This window comes from Tinamus guttatus, unplaced genomic scaffold (genome assembly GCF_059628265.1).
Source record: "Tinamus guttatus ecotype Peru unplaced genomic scaffold, ASM5962826v1 Tinamus_guttatus_pri_ptg000403l, whole genome shotgun sequence".
NCBI classification, from domain to species: Eukaryota; Metazoa; Chordata; class Aves; order Tinamiformes; family Tinamidae; genus Tinamus; species Tinamus guttatus.
In genome coordinates, this window is record NW_028288937.1 from 2,185,658 (window position 1) to 2,206,934 (window position 21,277).

Consider the following 21,277-nt stretch of genomic DNA (forward strand, 5'->3'; position numbering starts at 1 on the left):
TCCAAAATAACATTTTTTTCATCAGTGTTTGGTTTCATTCACTTGCAGAGGCATGCGAGAAGCACATTGCTTAATAGTTGCAAGTTATTATCACTAGCAATGTAGTTAAATAATTGCAAGTATGTTTGCCAGATATTGCACACTACTAATATTCTTGTGTCCAAAGCTGTTAGCTCTGATCCCTGCCACAAGCCCCTTTCCCTCTACTCATGGACATGTGTTTATCTGAGCTGGATTCTTGCAGCTGTCAAAAGAAATTAAGATATTTTTTCTTTGCTGTATTACACTGTAAACTGCATTTTTTGTAAGACGTTCCTCAGGCTTCTTGCAAAAGAGCAGCCAAATAAGCTACTTAATAATGAACTATTTTGAACAAATAAATTTAGCCTTTCTGTATGCTTAGAATTACATTGTCTGTTAATTATCAGTGTAATAACATAACTGAACTGAACTGAAGAACTGATAAAACTTAGAGCAACTATTCTGTGTTATTTTGTGGTATTCTTATCTTGAATATGACATGAAGTGCTAGCTTTAGATTTCTGACCAATACTTAATTTCAGCCTGGCTTTAGAGTAACTGTTCTGCAGTGAGGGCTTCACAGAACAAAAGCACCGAAATACCTGCACTGTAGGGCTTGCACATTTAACTGCCCCCATCTGAGTATGATCTCCCACCCTACACATTCATCAGCCCCTTTTGTTGTAAAAATAGAAATGCCAACTATGTAAGCATGTACTTGTACAGTATCAGTCTATTTTAAGAGTAAATATACCATGGCTAAAAAGACATGGCACTGAACAGAATAGAAACTATTTTCCATAAATATTAAAACTAAAAAATATGAAGTTAGATTATAGCACATATTACAAAACATAGAAGAAGAAGAAAAGAGCCTCCAGTACTCTCCATTAAGGGAAAAATCATGTTTACTTTAGCATTGTGGGTGATTAATTATGAGAGGAGAAAGTGCTTTGTAATTAAATTAGATCGTATGATGCACTGAAAATTACTCTTTATTCACTTCCTGATCCTGTCTCGTATTTCTGCTTCAGTTACTGAAAACAGATGTTTTCTGTCCAAAACTGACAGGCTGTACTAGTAGTTTCTCAACAGGCCGTGATGTAGCATCTCGCCCCTTACAAACCTAGTCACAAAGATGATGATACCCACATTCACGTGCAGTAGTTTTAGGGTACAAGCTTGCCAGAAGTTAGAAATTCTAGTTTTATTTTGTATCAAATGTTGGCAATCAGGGTGGCAAATGTTCTTTTTGCTAAATTAATGAATTACCTCCTGTGAGGAGTATAGATTTATACCACCACAGCTCTTGCCAGTCATTCCACTATCAGGAATGCTGGGGAGGTCTTTTCTTTTATTGCAGTTATTCCTGTTTTAGATAAATGAAGCTTGGCATGGTTTTCAGTTGCATAATGCTCCCAACTACAGTATTTCTCAGCTATAATTTTGAGAGAAATAGGCTATTGAGAGAGAAATGCAGAGTGATGTTAGGGCCGAGAGGAAGGAAATCAGCAGCAGGAGCAGCACAGAGCAGTTAGGTCACACTGCGTTTTGACTCTGTCGATGCAGTGGCAGGCTGATATTTTGCACGCGTGGCGTAATCAAGGGGGAAAAAAAACAAAACACGTGCAGTATCCTGCCTCTGCGTGCAATTTGATTAGCATCGAGGAATGAAATGGGAGCAGGAAGGAACAAATGCAGGACTCCCCTCAGACACCATGGCAACTGGCCCTGCAGCCACCACGGAGAGGCCGGGGTGGCCGTTTCCAGAGGAGAATTGCTGTGAATGACTTGGGTTTGCTGAGCACCAGCCACTTGCTTGTCACTGACAAACCCGGTGGCCACGGGGTGGTCTGTGGTGCTCAGTGCATGGTGCGATGCACGCAGTAAACCTTCAGGAAACCAGAGAAAGAGAAAAGATTGCGGAAAATGCTTAAATATTTGGATACCACAGATGTTTTTTTATGCAGCAAGATGGAGGTACTGTTTACATATTGTCCTTGGAGTTTAATTAGAAGAATGTGCGATCTTGGGAATCAGAAGGATGTCTCTGTGCTGTAAGAAATGGTGAATAACGATAGTGCTGTGTGTATCTCTGAAATTTAAGGGCAATTTTGTCTACATGTTTTACTCGCAGCAGGGATTTGAGCAATATTTTCATGCCAGCGTCTGCATTATTTCTAAAACAGTACTATAGTGATGAACAACGCTTTCCCATAAAATACAGATTTCACATCTGGTACAGCTAATATATACTGAACTGGAAAACGTCCCTGTTGAGCTATATCTGCTTAGAATAAAAATACTGTTACAGAATAATACATGCTCTATTTCTTTTTGAAATTTACCCTGCAAAAATGAGCCATCTGGTTTACCATGGCCCTTAAAGATACTTTTTTTTCTTCTCTTTGAAAATAATTAATATTTAATATTAATTATTTAATATTAATTTATTTAATATTAATAAAAAGGGACTAAACTGGATCTGAAAATAAACAATTTTGATTTTGTTACTTAAGAAGAGTGATGTAAATCATGATGTATTTTCAGGTTGACCATGGAGATGCACCATCGGAAGCCAACAGTGAACCCAGGTCAACACCAGCAGAAAATGGAGTGAATTGCACTGCCTCCCTTACACCGAAACCAGCAACTCAGGTTGTCCATAGCCAACCAGCGCCAGGTAAATTAATAGCAAGGTCTTTGTAAAATAAACCTGCCTGAAGATTTTTTCATGTGCTTTAAAGAGTAAAAGGATTTTTTTGTATGTATAAACAGGTAGGCGTTTTTCCACCAGTCTTTTTCAAATACACAAATATCTTCTACCTAAGAAAGTTGCCTTTGGTCTGAAATTGAAGATCATTATGAGCAATGTTTGCTCAATGTTTGTTCTTTATTGTTACTGCAAGTGTGGAAATCTCTTTAACTTTTACATTTTGCCTAATTCGAGCATGTTGTTAGATCTTATTCTACATACACAATACATTTTTAGATACTTATAAGTTCTGTATACTTTCTCTTATACTTTCTCTTTAATAAATATTTGCTAACCCACAGTGTTTATAATTTTATAACTGCAGTCTTCATAGGCTTGATCTAACTAACTTCTAAGGAGCTGGATTGATCTTATGTTCAGAATTTTTGCACTGTCTTCGTAATATAAAGCAGTCGTGCTAACCATCAGCCTAACGTAAATGACTCAGATGAGTGGTATCAGTGAGTTCAGTAACATCCTTCTCATTAGTAAAAAATGGAAGCTCAGGTGGGTTGTTAGTGTTTGTTCTCAGGCCTTGTGTTGATTTCCATGTTGCTACATTTTCTGTTGAAGGGATGTGTTTTCTCAAATGATTAATAAATGTTTATATCAGCACATGTTTTGTGTCACTCGCGTGTTTCAAAATACAATCAAGCAACACAGCAGTGGCTGTGGTTTTAAAAGAGTCAGACTCAGTGATCTCTCTCATCTCTAGGTTCGATGAAAGCACCTGCAAAGACAGAAGATCTTATTCAGAGTGTCCTCACAGGTAATAAATACGCAAGAAACACATACTTTTGTGAAATGGGCCATCTGGCTTATATATTTCTTTCAATGATTGTGATTGCAGTAAGTCATAGAACCAGCTCTTCTTCCTTGGCTTTGAGGCATGAAATGTCTGAGCACCCATTTCAGTATTGCATCCCTGTAGGAAATCTTTTTTTAAATGTCCTGGTTTTACAATCTTATAGGCACAACACTATGTTACCATTTCACACAGGTGAAAGAATGCGTTATTATCAAAATTGAAGCTAAGCTGCTCCAGATATTGTGAATAGAAGTGGAATTATTTTGTCTCCATTGGCTTTGCAGCACTCCTGCAGAATTGGAACTGCTCTGTTACGCTAAGCAAACTGGCTGCCAATCAGCTAGTGTCCTGTTGAATCGCTGGCAGTCATGTCTTCAAACACAGAACGAGATTTTAGATTTCAAATTCAGTTTATTTTGTAGTCATTCCCCTGACTTAGAACTCACTCCATGTCCAAGGCCATGTTGTGTAGGCCTAGATTGAGGTGTGGAGAACAGATGAAACACATGCAAGTCAGCATGTTGTTTGCCTTGCAGTCTCCCTGAAAGGCAGTATGGAGAGACTGGCCCTGAGCATGAGCAAACCTGGTCTCATACACCTGTTCTGCAGAGAGGTCTGGGAACGGACTTCGCCTTGGCTTTCCCAGATCCTGCTGATGGCAATCTCTGTGTGCTGATAATGTGTGATTTCAGTCAGGGAAAATTGAAGTGGCTTTTGCTATTACCATTGCAGAAGTGGAAGCACAGACTATTGAGGAACTGAAACAACAGAAGTCATTTGTCAAGCTTCAGAAGAAGCACTACAAGGAAATGAAGGACCTTGTAAAGAGGCATCACAAGAAAACCACTGATCTTATCAAAGAGCACACTGCGAAGTATAATGAAATCCAAAATGACTACCTGCGACGAAGAGCAGTTTTAGAAAAAACGGCAAAAAGAGATAGTAAGAAAAGGTATGTTGAATGCAGCTTTCCTGACGTTAATACTAAAGATCTTACTCAGTCTTGTTTTATGGTAGACAAATACTATGGAGGTGACATTAGGGTACAGATAAAAATCAAAATAAAGTCAAAGACTTTGGTATAGAGAAATCAATGTGGATCATCCAACAAAACCTTCCTCATGATATGCTGCCACTCTCTGGAAAGTAGTTAAGGTTTTCATGACTTCATACCTCCTTCCTTATAAATGAGGACGCACAATGTTTGTGTCTAGAGACTTTCAGCTCTGATACTGGTGGGTAACTCAGCTGTACTGACAACAGCAGCCAGTGTCTTGTCATCAAGTATCTCAGTATCTTGTCCATACTGAGGAATCAGTTTACTCCAGGCCATCGGAGTAATGCTTTCTGGAGGCAAAGCAAGACCTCAGTATCAAAAGAAACATAATTTAGTCCTCTGTGATGTGATTATTTTTGGATAGCGTGAATATTCTGAATTTGTTGATGGAAAGCATCATCTCCAGGTTAGAACCCTGACAAAAACCTGGTTGTGGAGTACAAAGCATCTAATATATTTACATGAAAGAAACACTTGATAAGAGTTATTAACATCTGACTACAGATTAAATGATGAACCATCTAGATCACCTTAGGCCTCCATAATGATTACTTGATTTTGTTGCTGAGTACATCCCCCTTCTGTGTCATAACTCTTCCTCAGTCTTACTTGGCCCTATCGTTTTTTCTTGCTCTTGTCATTTTTACTCTTTTTGTTTAGATAGTAATGAGGACGCATTGCATTTTTGATTACCAGTTTGAAATACAAAGGCTAATGTGATTCTTTCATCTTTTCACAACTATCATCTTGTTTATATAGTAGGGGTCTTTCTGTTAATAAGCTCATTCTTAACTCCAGGCAAAACTTACACACAAACAAGTACAATCAGCATCTAACATTTTCAAAATGGAGTGTTTAATCAGACAGGTGTGCCCTCCTAGATTCCTCTCTCATCAGGGCAGCATTCTGATTTTAACAATTTATTTCTTAAAGCAATTAGGTAATCACAGAAGCCCTTTAATTTTTGCATAAAATTGTTCAGCTGCTATTCCTAAAGAAGAAAATATTATACAAGCAATAAGAACATTTCTTGAAACTTTCTGGGAGGAGACTATCAGAGAAGACAGCTACAAGCATTCTCTGGCTGCTAAACATATTATAAGTAACTGGGATTCAGGCCATAAGCTTTCTCTAGCAAGGAGCTTATTCATTTTTGCTTGCCTCATTTAGCTCGTGGTACATCTGTGTTCAGCTGCCCCTAACTGTAGCCAGTTTTCAGGCTTGGAGATACTGCCTTCAAGTTTTCTAAACTCCCTTAATGACTGGTTGTCAACTGCATATATTGTGACGTTTTATATGCTGAATTTTCCAACATTGATTTGTGGGACAGATAGTGCCAGACAAAATAATTTCAGGTTTCTTTCTTTTCTCTAGCATATCCTGCTCAATTTAAGCAGGAAAACAAACTGAGTAAATAAAATGACTCATTCATCTCTGCGTGAAAAGGATTTTTTTTATATCTATTTCATTTTGATCTGACCATAAATCATTCATGATAATCAGGCAATAAAACACTCCACTCCCTTTCATTATGCCAAGCTGTCACAGTAATTTCAGAGATGTGAAGTTTTATGTGATAGGAAATCTGAAGGTTAAAAAATAGATGTTGAGTTTCAAAAGGCAGACATGTCTATTTAGGGTGTTTAGGGTGAAACTTGCAAGTACATATTATCTCAAAAAGAAAACTTTTAATAGAATACTGCTTCCCAGCAAAAAGACAATTTTTATCTTTTACAGTATTACTGCAGCTATTTGCCTGTAACTCGAGTACAAATCACTACTTTATCAGGAATCTGTGTGTCAGATTGTCATAAAAATGCATTTTCTGTGATCAGCAGCAATCAATGCTTTATGCCTCATGTCTGAAATTCAGCCAAGGTTTGATGAAGTTGATGTTTGGGGGCTATTTATTTATATGCTTGTATTTTACCGGTGTAAAAACTGATGAATGCAGCTTTGTGGTATCTGAGCTGCGACTGCAAAACTTGATGGGCTGTATATAACTCAAGTGCTTTAGAAGCGGCGATGAAGTCTGAGGCGGCGCGTACCCACACCGTGACGCGGGGCCGGCGCGTGTCCGTGTGTCGTTGCAGATCCGAAGCGGGGAGCCCAGACCACAGCTCTTCGACCATTGAACAGGAGCTGGCCGCGCTTGACTCGGAAATGACCCAGAAGCTGGTGGAGCTGAAGGAGAAGCAACAGCAGCAGCTGCTAAACCTCCGGCAGGAGCAGTATTACAGCGAGAAGTACCAGAAGCGGGAGCACATTAAGCTGGTACGTGTGCCACGGCGTCTGCCTTTCCTTAGCCCTCCCTCTGTGGGAAGTGAAGGTGGGGAGATGGTCTGATGGAGCGGTGTTTCCCCCTGCTTGGAGACCAGATCAGGGCTTGATTTCCCCTCAGCCACTCCAAGGGTTTCGGTGCTCCAAGCACACACCAAGGGCTTTGGAAAGAAGGCCCTTGGAATGATGATTATTAACACTGAGTCCTTCAGTTATGTCACCTTTTTAGACACACAGTGCTTGAGGAGGCAGGAGTAGCTGGAAAACAAATTGAACCAAACACCGTGAAAATAAATAAACAGAAATAGCTTCAAACATTCCCCAGGGCACCAAGTGGTGCCTGCAAATAGTCTTCTTGCAGACTGAATGCTTTCAGGGAGGCAGGGTATCATCTGTATCTGGTAAAGAAATATTTTGCATGTATCAGGCCAAGGCAGCTTGTGTTTTTACAGCTGGAGTTTGGCTGACAGCTATGTTGGGATCCCAGGCCCTCTGAGCTGAAATAGAGGAGCTTCAGCAGATGGCAGCTGATGCTGATGGATGTTCTGCAGCTTAAAGGGGTATTTTTACAGGGTGCCGTGGGAGTGCGAACTGTGTCCAACTCCAGAGGATTGTACCTTGCAGTATTTCCTATAGGACAGCTCCCAGGAGCTGCTCAGGGTGTGAATCACTTGGCTGCCCAGGAACAGCTTGAAAAGCTCCTTCAACATCTAGCCCATGTTCACATGTTTGCTCAGAAAGTTTACATTAGTGGAAGCACTCTAGTATTATATGTACCTTTTTTTTTTTTTTAGTTTGCTGTAGTAAAGTATTTTTAATTTCTAGAAAAATAAATCATTTTAGACCCACATAGTTGTGAGGGTTCGCTTTGTAAGTTAACTCCTTTCCAATTTCAAAATGGAAAGTGGCAGTTCCCAAAGCCTAGTCAGGTTTTCTGCGTTGCTCAGGTAGCATCATGATAAATGAATTCTTTAACCCAGAACATTTAGACAGTTTTCCCTCTGAGATGTTGGAATTAATATTTGTTCTGATTAAAATTTGTCCTACAGATGAGAGATTCATTCTGACTTCTTATGTTTAGAGGGAAGTTTATCATCAATATTTTTGTTCTTTTACAAAAGGAAAAAAAAGCAGAATCTGACTAGTTAAGCATTTCTATACATTCCCCAATTCCTACTTCTGAGGGTCTTTTACAGGATGAGATTTAAACTGCAGAGGTGATCAAGTCTAATTGTTCACTTTTCTGCTTTAATCATCATTCTTTAAATTTAAAGGTAAGCCCTGCCTATGGAAGGGCAACACTCTCCCCTCAGTGTTCATGCATGTTTATTTTCACTGTAGGGAACATTGAGCATTGAGGCACAGATAAATTAGGAATCTTGGCTTGTTGACAGCTTAGTCAACTAGAACTTCTTTTTTTTCCTTTTTTTTCTTTTTAATAATATAATACTTTTACATGTCTGCCACACACTTTTAAGGAAATTTAGATTCACTCATGATGCTTAGCTGATGATACTTTTTTTTTTTTTTTAGCTTATTCAGAAGTTGACAGATGTAGCAGAGGAGTGTCAGAACAGCCAGCTAAAGAAACTGAAAGAAACCTGTGAAAAGTAAGGTGCCATTCCCTTATAACTGATCACAGCTTCCTATGTTATGTCTGGATACATTCTGAACTTACCTTTATTTTCCTTACTCTTTAGAGAAAAGAAAGAATTGAAGAAAAAAATGGACAAGAAGAGGCAGGAGAAGATCACAGAAGCAAAATCTAAGGATAAAAATCAAATGGAAGAGTAAGTGTATCCTTGAATGCATATCCTTACATGTTATGAAGAGATTCAAGGTTTTTCAAAACTGGAAAATCAAAAAGTCTCAACCCTAAATACAGGGTAGCTTTTAGTCAGACAGTAATAGCTGACTAGAAAAGTGCAGTCCTATCTAATTTAATTTCTTGGGACAAATCTAATCTCCTGTTCTGCAAGCACTGAGAGTCTGGGCCTGCTGCGAAGGGGCCGCTGCTTGGTTTGGGCACATGTTTGTGTCTGGCATAAGAGAAGAGCTTTGGGGACAGAACGATTCACCAGGAGTCTGTTCCAAATACTTCCTTCCAAACACTGCTGCTCTGAATAAGGCTATAAATAGACTTAGGGGCTTCAGTTCCTGCAACTTTGAATCCCACCTTAGCATAGGTTTTCACTTGTGAGTTGTCTTTTCTTCTTAAATCTGTTGAAGCTGCTCTCTAAATAGCAGCAATTTATCGGAGGGTTTGCTCTACTTTTGTGATGTGTTTCCCCCAGATGCTGTGCTACTGATTCTCCTCCAGTGAGAATTTTATACAGTTACTTCCAGCAAAAGAGAATTGATCTCTGAGGGTGCAGCTTCTGTGAGCAGGGACAGAAATATTAATTCAAATTTATCTATGAACCACAAGACAATGCAAATTGAAGTTGTGCAAGTTGATTATATTCTTCCCAAGGGTATCCAGGTTTGTTTATCCTTCATCTGTTGTGGCAAACAGCTGAGAAAGAAAATGAAACATTTAATCTTAAGTTATTTGTTAACTGTGTTTATTTTAGTAAAATGTAAGAGCAGTTAACAATACAGGAGGGACACTAAAAGCCCAAAATACACAGTCACAAGCAGACATGTATATGCACACACACAAGGGCACACACACAAAGCTGCTTTAAGAACAGAGATTAAGAGAGTTTTGTTTAGCATCTTAGAGAAAAGGTAACAAAATGAGAATGTTTGATTATAAAAAGGGGGTGAATTATTTAAGATGGCTACCATTGTTAAAAAGGCATGAAAATCATACTAGAAAGTTGGCCATTGTTGTACTATTGATTGCAGTAGAGAATGATTTGCCAGCTGAGATGTTGATGAGACACCAGAAAGAAAGGTTTGAAAACAGGCAAGATAAAAGTATTTTTCTTTTATTTTCCTTTTATTTTTTCCTCATGTTTCCCAAGGGCTTTCCTTTGCCAAGATTTTGAAAGAGCCCGTGGGAAAGGTGAGATAGGAACTGCTTGGGAAAGGGTGCTTTTGTCTGGAGCAGCAGTTTGTCCTCGCCCGTAAAGTAGGACAGGGTGTAGGAGACCTGCTGGTGAATTCCACCTGAGTCATCTGTGGCAACTGTTTAATTGGATTTTCTTACACATATTTAGGAAAGACCCCTAACACACAATATATTATATTAATACACATATATATGTGTATACATCTATACACACACACACATAATGTGTGTGTGTGTATATATATATATATATGTATTTTTTGTATATGTGTTATATATATGTGAGTGTATATATATGATATATTACTTTTTTTTTTTTATGCATGTGCTCAGGGCTTTTATAATTACCCAAAGACATCAGATTTTAGTGCCACCTGAATAACAATTCACTGTTCTGGACTTAGGTTTTAGAGTACTGTCCTGGATCTGGTCAACTCAGGTTTCCAGGAATTATTATTTCATGTGCCTTCATCCTTTGGGGGGATCTCTTCTTCAGCCTTTCTCCAAAAGCTGCCTAACAACAATCTCACTGAGTCACTTAAAATTCAGATATTTCATCGAGGTTCAGCTTTCTGTGGTACAAACAGCAAAGATGTGTATTAAAATGGAGTCTGCTCTGAGCTTAGCAGGAGTTTTGCCATTGCCTCCACGACGTCGCCAGTAGGGTCTGCTTGCTGGTAAAGACTACTTCTCTACAATATCATGTGCCACAGAGTGACTCTGTGCATCAACCTGTATTTGTGCATTCTCTTGGAAGTCCATTTAAGGACTTGAAAAAATGCAGCCATCACCTTGCACGTACATCCCCAAAGACCCTGTGGGGATAACCTGTTGTGGTTGGTCATGGCGGAATGCAATTGAGATGCACCCTCTTGTGAATGGCACACGCAGAAAGCAGATGAATGTTAGCAAGGCAGACCCATACGTCCCCCACATAACCTTGCTCCTTCCGTGGGGAGCTGTGGCAGATGAAAATACATTGATATGGTCTTACTGACTGCAATAACATCATGATTGCTCCTCCCCAGAGAGAAGACTGAAATGATTCGATCGTATATCCAGGAGGTGGTGCAGTACATAAAAAGGGTATGTCAGACCATTGCATGTGTTTATTTTCCATTTGGGGGTGGGAGGCAATGTCAACCTGCACATTTTGGTCTTTTTACACTGAAAAAAAAAAAATAGCATGTTTAAGATTGGAAGGGACCTCTGGAGGTCATCTAGTCCAACCCGAAGATTAAAAGCTTCTGAGGTGTAGTTCATGCAAGTGCAAGTTTTTAGCAGATACTGTGTAGACTACAACTGTCATTCTACTTAAAGCAAAACTTGAATTTCATGTAGTTCTTGAGTAATCGCTAATCAGTCTTTGGGTATATGATGGCGAGAGGGCAATTTTTAATAGAGTTAATACAGTGATTTGATCACTGAATGTTCTGTGTTTATTCATGGAAATTTACCTATGGTTGCTTTCAGATACTGAGAAAGGTTTTGTTTGTTTTGCCATTTTTTTAATTGGTTTGCTGGCTCATGACTGTAATGGTAGCATAAGAACTAGAGCTACTAAACATTTAATTGCAAAGTATATTTTAACATTCATTACATATGTACAGTTTCTAAGAGTGCTGTAAATACAAGTCAAATAATTTAATTACAGGTGAAAGGTTGTCTCTACCTATAGGTGATTTACTCTGGGCTAAATGTAAGCACTGCAGTGTTTTGCTGTGAAATTGCAGCAAAATGTACCACTGCTGATTTATTTTCCTTGATTTCAGTGCAGGGAAATTTTGATTCAAGTGTTGGCCCATTTTTTGCTCAAAAATGCTTTGTTTCAGGAATCAACCTAAAGAATGTGTTTAAATAGGTTTAATTCCTGCTGGAATCAGGCACATGTTTCTCCTCTATTAAATGAGATCCAAAATTTATCAGCATGCTCACTCAGGACGCTGGGGCTGTAGGTCCTCTGCTTCTGGAGACAGAAGTATGCTTTTAGAAGCATTACAGTCTACAGTAAAAATTTTAGACATGCCTGATTTTAAAATCCTATGTGTGAAATTTTATATATATTATACACATAAAACTACTACGGCTGTGGAGTTCGGTGATGCTTATGAGCGTGGTGTGTAAGCTTATATTAGAAATAGTCACAATTTTGATGATCACATTTTAATTTTGGTACATTAAAAACTTGGTGGGGAGAGAGTGGGAAAGGAAGGGATGTGCAATGCCTGAAACAGGACTCTGTATTTTCTTGTAGCTAGAAGATGCTCAAAGTAAAAGACAGGAGAAACTTGTTGAAAAACACAAGGAGATTCGTCAGCAAATACTGGATGAAAAACCGAAGGTAAAGAGTTTTGAACAACATTACATTGCTTTAAAATGTTCTCCAGAAAATAAAGTGTTCTGTGCGTCAGGTAGACTGATGCTCAAATATGACAGTCCATACATAAAGCATAGCTGCTTTTTCTGATGTTGAAGATAAAACAGATTCATTGTAATCAGCAAGGAGTACTGCCACCAGTCTAGATACCACATAAGGAGGTTTATTTTTTAGTACTTCCATATCGTTAAAAAGTCTTCAGTGTAAATGCTGCTTCTGGCCAGCAGAGTGTGCCCTTCGCTCTAAGGTGCTCTAGCTGTACAAAAACAAAACACAGTTTACATAGGAAAAAAAAAAGAGAGATATCTTTTTAGCATGCTTCCTCAGATATTTATGATAATGGAAGATATATTTTTATGGAAAACAGTGAGCAATTTTCATAATATTAGTACTTAATATTATATATTATGAGCTGGATTTTCTCTTATTTGATTTTGTGCATTGCGCCTGTGTGCAATATCCTGGAGCACAAACATTTTTTTTGATTCTAAAGACAGTGGGCTGAATCTTGCTGTTATTGAAACTAGTGGTAGTTTTACCATTGACTTCAGTGGAAAAAAATCAGAATTCTTCATTTGGATATGATTTTTCTGTGGGAAAACCTCCGTAACTATGTAATCACACTGTTGTTAACAGACATGTTTTCATGAGATCTCATATCCAAGTATGATTCTTCATAGCCTTTTGTATCATCTCTGCTTTCATGTTTTCTGCACTAGCTCAAATATGTGTTCTAGGCTTCACTTTTAATTTCTTGTCTATGTCCACAGTCCTAATGTTTCCCTGCTTGCATTAGAGCTGGAATTCTAGTATTGGTGTCAGCTAATCAATGTTGTCATCTCATTTCTGTAATAGCAAGAGACTCAGTCTAACGTGTGAGTAGATAGCAGTTTGCAGTAGTTTAAAAAAAGAAGCATATTTGGATTTCTGATTTTCTACTCTGATTTTAACACTCATTTTGTAAATAAATCAGAACTTTTCAATGTTCTGAGCATTTGGGTCAAACAAAGTTCTTGATACGTTAAGAATTTGATTATTCAAATCATGATCATGAGCTTCTCAGGCATATGAATTCTAAAAATGCTGAATGTAATTCAAAGAAAATCAGTCAGTACTTCTAATATCAGTTTTTCACAAATATTTGGACACTTAATTACTTCTTTGTGCCTGTATTATTTTCTTTTGATTTTTTTCATTTGCTGATCTATTAATATATAGCAGATCTGTACTGAAAAATTGTCCCTAAGTACCTGGGTTGCATTTGGAAGGACTCTGCTGGATGAGTAGTATTAGACTCTTCCTTAAGCTGTCGCCATGCCAAAAGTTGAACCATGGCAACTGCAGATCCCTCATCTGTCCCTGCATCCGGCCATCAGCAGCAATCAGGGAAAAATCCTCTGAAGTATCTTGTCTCCCAGGGACTGGCTGCTTTCCTGTGTTTCCCACATGCTGAAATGCATGGCCTCTGGGGAGTATATGATGGTGTATGCCTCTTATTGGCATGAGAGCATTTAGGCAAAACATAATTGCTCATTTTATTAGTCCCTTTTTATCTTTTGGTTCATATTCCATATTAATATTTGCTTCATAACCTTCCGTAGTGACATGGTATATGTTATAGAGCAAGTATCTTCCCACTTGAGAAGAACCAATGTGTTTAATGCAAATATCAGCCCTTTGAAGAGTAACTTTTTTAATGGGCTGGCCTCATGCTTCTATATCCTTACTCCCACTAAAATTAATGCCAGGTCTGTCAAAAGGGTTTTCTGGCAGGATCAACTCAACCTCTAAAGAAAAATGTTCATATTTTAAGGGGAAAAGGATTCCTACTTTCATATTCTTTCCAATGAAGCTACCGGAGACAGATGTGCCATCATTTATCACTGTAATTTGGTTATTTATCAGTGACTAAGAGTTGGTTGTGTTATGACTCGGTGTAGAGAGCTCTGCGATAGCCAGCAGGAACATTGCTTCACAGGGCTTGGGCAACAGGCTGCCAGAGCCATGAGATTAGTCTTTGTCGAAGTGGGAGTTTGCAGCCTCCTTTGGCGCAGTGTGGGTAGGCCACCAGAGGATAATTTGCCTCAGGGTGCTGACGTTAGACAACAACTTGTAAAAACTGCTAAATCCCCATGCAAAGTAGCTCTGTGTGCTGAAGGCAGAGGGCTTGCTTTTTTGCTTTGCTTAAAAAATCAGGTTTCTAGATGGAGGCACCTAACTCTGAATTAATTTATACCTTTTAAACTCTCAATTTCCCTCATTTCTTTATAACATTTAGTTGTGAGATCATGTTTCAGCTTTTGTTTGCATGACACTCGTATAAAAGATGCCTTTCTCTCATATAAAAGAGAGTTTTAGTTCCTGAACTGATGCTGTGAGGAAAAAAGTTGGAAAGAATTATTCTGCCTGTTGTGATCCCATTGAAGTTAATGCAAGGACTGGCTTTATGGACCCAAAATTCATACTGTATCTACCAAGATCGTGAGGATACCTTAATTACAAAATTCTCTCTGATGCTGTAGAAACTAGAAATCGTCAAATCCCTGTTTGTGTATGGGAGCAGGCCAACCACTTCCACAACCATGTTTGGAAAAGGAACATCTCACCTTCTTAAGAAGTCAAAGACTGACTGACCGTATGCCAAGAAATTTCTAGCTTGAGGGTCATTTTAGGGAAAGTTTAGTGGAAACAAATTTAAATGCTTGCATGCTACTGTCTTTTTTCATAACACCATCATCATTATACAAACCCATATATTTTTTTCTCTTCTCCTTTGTTTTTTTAAATTATATTTTTGCAGCTTTATTATCAGCAACAGCCTATGCTTATTTTCTTCCCTATTCTACCTCTTTGTCATTTTCTCTTATTTCCGAACACACATTAAGCTTGTCCTGCCCTTATCTGCTTTCCCCTGAGCATCTCTTCCATGTACTCTGAAAGCTGCTCTAGAAGCACAGCTCTTTACCCCTCAGTACTGAATTCTGTACATTAGAGCAGGCTGTGATTTTAGTTTATCCACGCGGGGTGCCTCTGGCAGTCCCTGAGCAAGCACAACGGGCTGCTTTGAGGATGGGCATGGCCACTGCGTCTCGGGTTCTTTGTTCTTGACAGACTGTGCATCGAATTAAACATAAATCAAGTGCGTTTCCTCCCCCTCCCCTCTTTCCTCCCATTTTAGTGTAATTACAAAAATCAATACACATGAGACATGACAAGGAATTAATTATTTTTCTGAGAATTGACTCACTTACAGTAAATAGACCCAGGCCCCCTCTAATTGAAATCAATGAGTTTTGTTATTGAGGCCCATGGGCCTCACTTTGAATGGGTGTAACTCATGCAAATATCAAGCTATTAGCTGAAACTCCTGTGCTATTGAAAACAGCCCCAGCTCCCATTCAAACTAACTGGGCTCTTTTGGACCATGTTTTTGCAGTCAGAGCTGTTGAGGGAGTTGTCAGGTGGCTCCTGGTTCTGTAGCCTGTGTTCATTTTTCCGCTCACACCTACTCTACTGTCCACAATCCTGCCTTAGCCAAGTCCTGCCAGATGGTTTGTGCTCCCACAGGGATGGGGAAGCCTCACACTCTTCAAAGTAAGGCGCTTCACCCAAGCAAGGGGTGCATTAGTTCTGTAGGGAAGCCATAAACTGTGCAAACTCTCTTCTCAGTGGTGCCTGTCTCCTTTTTTTTCCCACATGAATTGAGTACAACTCTAAAGTATGAAATTCTTTTTTTTCCCCCCTCAAAAAGTATAATGGAAATAATTTATATATATATATATATATATATATATATGAAACTTGGTTCATGATGATGGAAAGTATAAGCATCTGAGGCATACTAAATTCACTTTCATAGAATACATTTATCATCTCACAACATGACATGCATTATTAATTGCATGCAATGGGAGTCAACACTTATCTGTCAATCAATAATTAATATGAGCTCTGTACCTGAAAAATTTATGAGGACATAAAATGACACATATTCAAGGACTTAAAGAACAAATTACTGAGATGCTGATCCTTTGCAGTAGCAAGCCTCATATATCTCCAGTGTCATCTTTTCATTATGTAGGGCTGGAAGGGACCCCCAGGGTCTTTTGTATCTGGTTTATCTGTTTTTACAAGAAAATCACTATTCATGTAAACTTATTAATAAAGCAATACCAGACAATATTACTTAAATATTTGAAGACCTAATGAGCGATTTCATACATTTCAAATCCATACATTTTGGTTTCCTGGAATATCTAAAAATATATTGATCTCTGTGAAAGTTACAGCTTCTCATAAGTGCTTTAGATAAAGTATTGTGTCCATCTTATGCAGATAAAGTTACTGAGTTCAGCAGAACTGCTACTGAAAGGCCTCCAGAATCACCTCTCTAACTTTGAAAGCAAGTGTCTTTTGCAGTAGCTTTAGATTAGATTTCAGTAAAGCACGGAGCACAGAACCACTCATCTGCAAGGACGCAATTCTTAGGAGCTTTGGTGCTTCCAGTGCCATTTCACCTAACTGCACAGGACCCAACTCTCTCACAGTACCAATACAGTGTGCACTGCAATCTCCTTTACACCCTTTACACCTCTGTAGGAAGCCAAGCTTTCTTTTAAGTTAGCTGCATTTCAGCTCAAAAATTTCCAAATGCTTTCCAGTTTAACCACAGGCAGCTATTCAAGAATTCTGGGGAAAGAGTTTGGAGAAGAGGTTATTTCAGCTTCCTGAATTGCATGACACTTTGCACTACATGGGTTTGGATTGAATGAGGGGCATTTTCCTCCTAAAATAGTATTCAGACTAAGTACAGAAAGGCCTGAAAAAAGTAAGTCAGCTGGTAGCCACTGTATTATTTCAGAAGGTCTCATTTTGTTTTCCCCATGCTTAGGTAAAAATTTTCTTCTTCTACTAGCATCTTCTACTAGTTTTACCATCTCCAAAGTTTATAGATAAATCTCCCTTGAATCTGTGTCTGTGTCTGTTAAGCTAAAAAGAGTTATAGCAGTATCTGCCAAAGAAGTACAGAAATAAGAGGACTGGAAATAATTTACTATTCCTTTCACTGTTCAGCTTTGGGTTTTGGTACTTGCATGTTATTCAGAGGGGAATAATAAAATGCTGTTCTGCCTCATTAAATGGGCAATAATGTGAAGAAATGAGTGGAATTTACTTAGTCTCAATGAGCAACAAATGTTTTAAAAGAATGTTTTTACAAAACCAACATTTTCCACACAGATTACAAACTCTCACTTTGACTTGATCTTTTAGCATCTGTCATCTCCACACTTTGTATCTCATGGTATGCATTTAAATTGAAGGGTGCACGTCCTATGGACTATTCACTTGAGGACTTAAGCACTTTGCTCAGTACCTGCCAGCATTTAAGCCCTAATCAACACTCATCCTAATTATCTAATAAGCTTTGAGTAGCTTAAACTCTGGTGTTTGCTTAAATGTTATGTTTGTGCAAGTGTTAGGTAGTCCCTAGTGCAGGCTATTTCTTCAGAAAACTAGGATTGACTCTTTTTTTTTTTTTTTCTCTGTTTCTCTCAATGGGTAAGCATTGGAAAATGCACTTGAAGCCTGTAAATTGAATAGTAAATGCTATCAAATAGTAAATGCTCGTTAGTATGAAAAAGACTGACCTTTATATTATGGCAGTTTTATACCCCAAAACCTCCCTGAAGTGCCTTTGGCTTGTCACTAGATCAGAGATCAAAAGACTTGAGACTAAGTAACTGGGATCACAAATTTCTTGCTTGCATGCCTATATATTTTCTATGCATTTTTTCTACACAAAATTCCCCATTTTTAATAATTGTTTATTTTTACAGCAAGGTATACCACAGTGTGAACAATGGATATCAGGTCACAAAAGATACATGGAACACATGCAACACAATTTTATTGTGGTAATTAAATCTCTTCCTGTGTTGGAATCGTGCATACACATATGTCTTGAAAACGCTAGAGAATACTCACTTTCAAATCAAATGGCATCACATCTCCCCTGAGAATATGCAAAATGCTTTTAAAATTTATTTTAATGAATTCTGGTATCATTTCTTTTAAATAAAGATGTCACAGAGCCTTTGTAGGAATAATATGAATGTAAAGAAGTATTTTAATGAGAAACATAAAAGAAATTCAGGTTGGTGTTTATAGTGTGTTATTTTTCTCACACAATAACACAAGAATGTTATTTTCCTCACACGTATTATTCTGTTGGAAAGCAGAAAAAAATGCTGGGTGTATATGGAGCTACATGAAAAAGAAAATAAATTACTTGAAAGGCTAGACTGTTTTGCAGTTTATACTCTTGTAAATCAGAAGCAACATTCTAAAGCTAGCAGAGTTGCTGGTGTTTTAAACTGGCATGAGCGAAAGCTGAATATGGTCCATAAAGGGAGTCAGGAGGCAGACAGATCTGATCTGTGAGTGTTGGTGAGATTTTCCTGGGTGACATGCTAGCAAATCAGCACTGTGATTCTTTCTTCTTATTTATGTAAGTCAATCTGTTCCTTCATCTACCTTCAATAAGGAGATACTTCATGTCTCAGCCCACCATGGGTACCTACTCAATAAGGCTGCCTGAGAGACTCAGGAAAGACAAAATCCAGTGCTCAGACCTTCCTGTGCTCCCTTCCATTCCCCTACTGGATCTGGATTTAAATTACCCATTTTCTTTTGGTAACATGAATTGCCAAAGCAAATCCAACCTCTGATTTTAACATTTGTGCATAGTTAATTCTTCTTAAACCAAGCAATATTCCCAGGCAGGGAAGAGGAGTGGGCAGAGAGGTTTTCCATAGGCTGAGTAGAGAACCACAGGAATATGTGGAAGGGAACACACAGCTCCCATTACCAGGGCCAGGTGAGGAGACGAGGAGAGCCCCAGTGTGCAGGGGCACACGCTCTGCGTGCTGCAGGTTGCCAAGGATGGCAAGAAAACACTGCCCCAGAGTGAGGAGAGGTGCGCTAAGAAGAGCCCCTGTCTCTTCTCGCTCACCCCTCAAAGCGCTTTTATCTGCAGGATCCCATTTTCTGCTAAGCTGTAGCTTGCTGTTGAGCTTAAAGCAAAGCCCTGGACATCTGTGCCCATCCAGAGCAGATGGGCTCCAATTTCTCTCCAGTCTCTCACGTTCCTGCCTGCTCAGCAGGGAGGGGAAACCCTGGCCGAGGTGCTGCCCAGGGCACCCTGCGCAGGGCACCGCGGGTTCCCAGCCCACACTCACCTCGTTTCACCATTTCTTGAGCTCTGCATAGCCAACCTTTCCCAAGATGTGAGCAGATGACTAGCAAGCTGCAAGCTAGCAAGCTGCTGGGAAAAAAAAAGTGCGGTAAGCTAACTCAAATGTTAAAACTATTATCTCTGAAGAAAAAGCACTTAAAATATATCAAAAAGTTAAGAGGCACAGGGTGGCAAGTGTTTTGGTCAGAATGTGTTCCAGCCAAGACCATGCAGCACTTAACCAGGACAAGCAAAATCTCTGCTAGAAAAGAAACAGTGATTGCGCAGGGGCAGGTGCTTTCTGGGCTAAGCTTAAGGGAGCCAAAGGGCACCAACAAGCTCTTGACTCCTGCTCATCTCTTTCTAAGCTAGAGTAGTTACTTTAACAAATACGTATATTTTCAAAAACAAGTTTTATAGATGCATAGTGTTTATATATAATATATATAAAATACGTGATAACATATATTTGTGTATATATATTTGCACATACACACACAAACACATTCCAAATATAGCACTTTACATGGTATCTTTTGCAGAACTCCAAAACAGCAGCAATATATTTGTTAACTGTAAGATCTCAATGCAGAAGAAAAGCTGGAACATGACAGATGATGATAATTCAGTTTGACCCAGCTGATGGAAAGATGTTAAAAGAAATAATAATGCTTATTACTGTAAACTCATTAGAGAGCTTTTAAAAAATGCATGAAATGGGGGAAAATATGTTTCTTAATGAACAGTGAAGTCACTTGTCCTGCAGTGATTGTATATGCACTGCTTTACATCAGCAAGTGGTTCATCAAGGCAGTGCTTATGTCTCTGTGCAGAATTAGTCTGCAAATAGAGGAAATACTACTGCCTTTCCAAGAATGACCTCATTCATGGAGTAATTGTAGTACACAGTTAAGAAAACATTCACGATACTGGTTGCTGTTGTTAGTGTACTCCTGATAAGATGCATGTTGTGTTTATCTGTTTTGCACTGAGACACTTCGGGAAGATAAATATACTAGTAGAAGGAGTAACAGAGCTTCCAAACGTAACGTGTGAGTTTTGAAGGAATACATGCATTAAAAAGTATACTTACAATCATTTTTTAAAAATCTCTATTTTTTTCTAGAGGAAGGAGTCTGTGATTATTATATATCCTGCAACAAGAAAATCTTTTGATGGTCAATATCTTCCCCAGTAGTTTGGGTACATTGAGTTGTTGATGGGCCAGGAGGTTATGAGCCTAATACTGAAGTTCAAACTTCACAAGAACACTGAAGTTCTAAGGGTGCCATTTTTAGGTCTTGCTGGCACCTGCTAATCCAACTCTTCAAGGCCTGTGTGGAAGCAAGACTTGGCCATGCACTAAACTAAATTGGCACTTTCTGACAGAAACATCTGAGCTGTGGGTGTTTTATCTAGGTTTAACTACAGTGACTCAGTGCATTTCCTATTATTCAGCCATTTGATGGCAGTGGGAGGTTCTATTTAAGATGTTGTGGAGTGTAAGCAGGCACGTAAACTACAGTTATGATCCTGTAAATGAGCTTTTACGGAGTCCTAGAGATTTGTGAACTTTGTGTGGAAGAAGTGGCTGTGCCAAGGAAAGGGAAGCTTACTGGAGATGGTTAGATAGGAGGCCTGCTCACAAATGAACGAGGTGAATTTTTAAACTTGTAACATTGACCTTGCCAAGTCAGTAAAGTCCTTTTCCCTCTGCCCCCTAAGAAGG

At 38.8% G+C, this 21,277-nt stretch overlaps 1 protein-coding gene across 3 annotated transcripts in view; it reads left to right on the top strand.

Moving 5' to 3' along the window:
* Positions 1-21,277, top strand: part of PLCB1 (phospholipase C beta 1) — a 353,787-nt gene that overhangs the window by 283,562 nt on the left and 48,948 nt on the right. For all 3 annotated transcript variants that reach the window (XM_088531288.1, XM_088531289.1, XM_088531290.1), the window contains exons 24-31: positions 2,572-2,704; positions 3,492-3,545; positions 4,317-4,536; positions 6,735-6,915; positions 8,455-8,531; positions 8,622-8,711; positions 10,966-11,023; positions 12,192-12,278. In XM_088531288.1, coding sequence (XP_088387414.1) covers positions 2,572-2,704; positions 3,492-3,545; positions 4,317-4,536; positions 6,735-6,915; positions 8,455-8,531; positions 8,622-8,711; positions 10,966-11,023; positions 12,192-12,278 — 900 coding nt within the window. The remainder of the gene's footprint in view (positions 1-2,571; positions 2,705-3,491; positions 3,546-4,316; positions 4,537-6,734; positions 6,916-8,454; positions 8,532-8,621; positions 8,712-10,965; positions 11,024-12,191; positions 12,279-21,277) is intronic.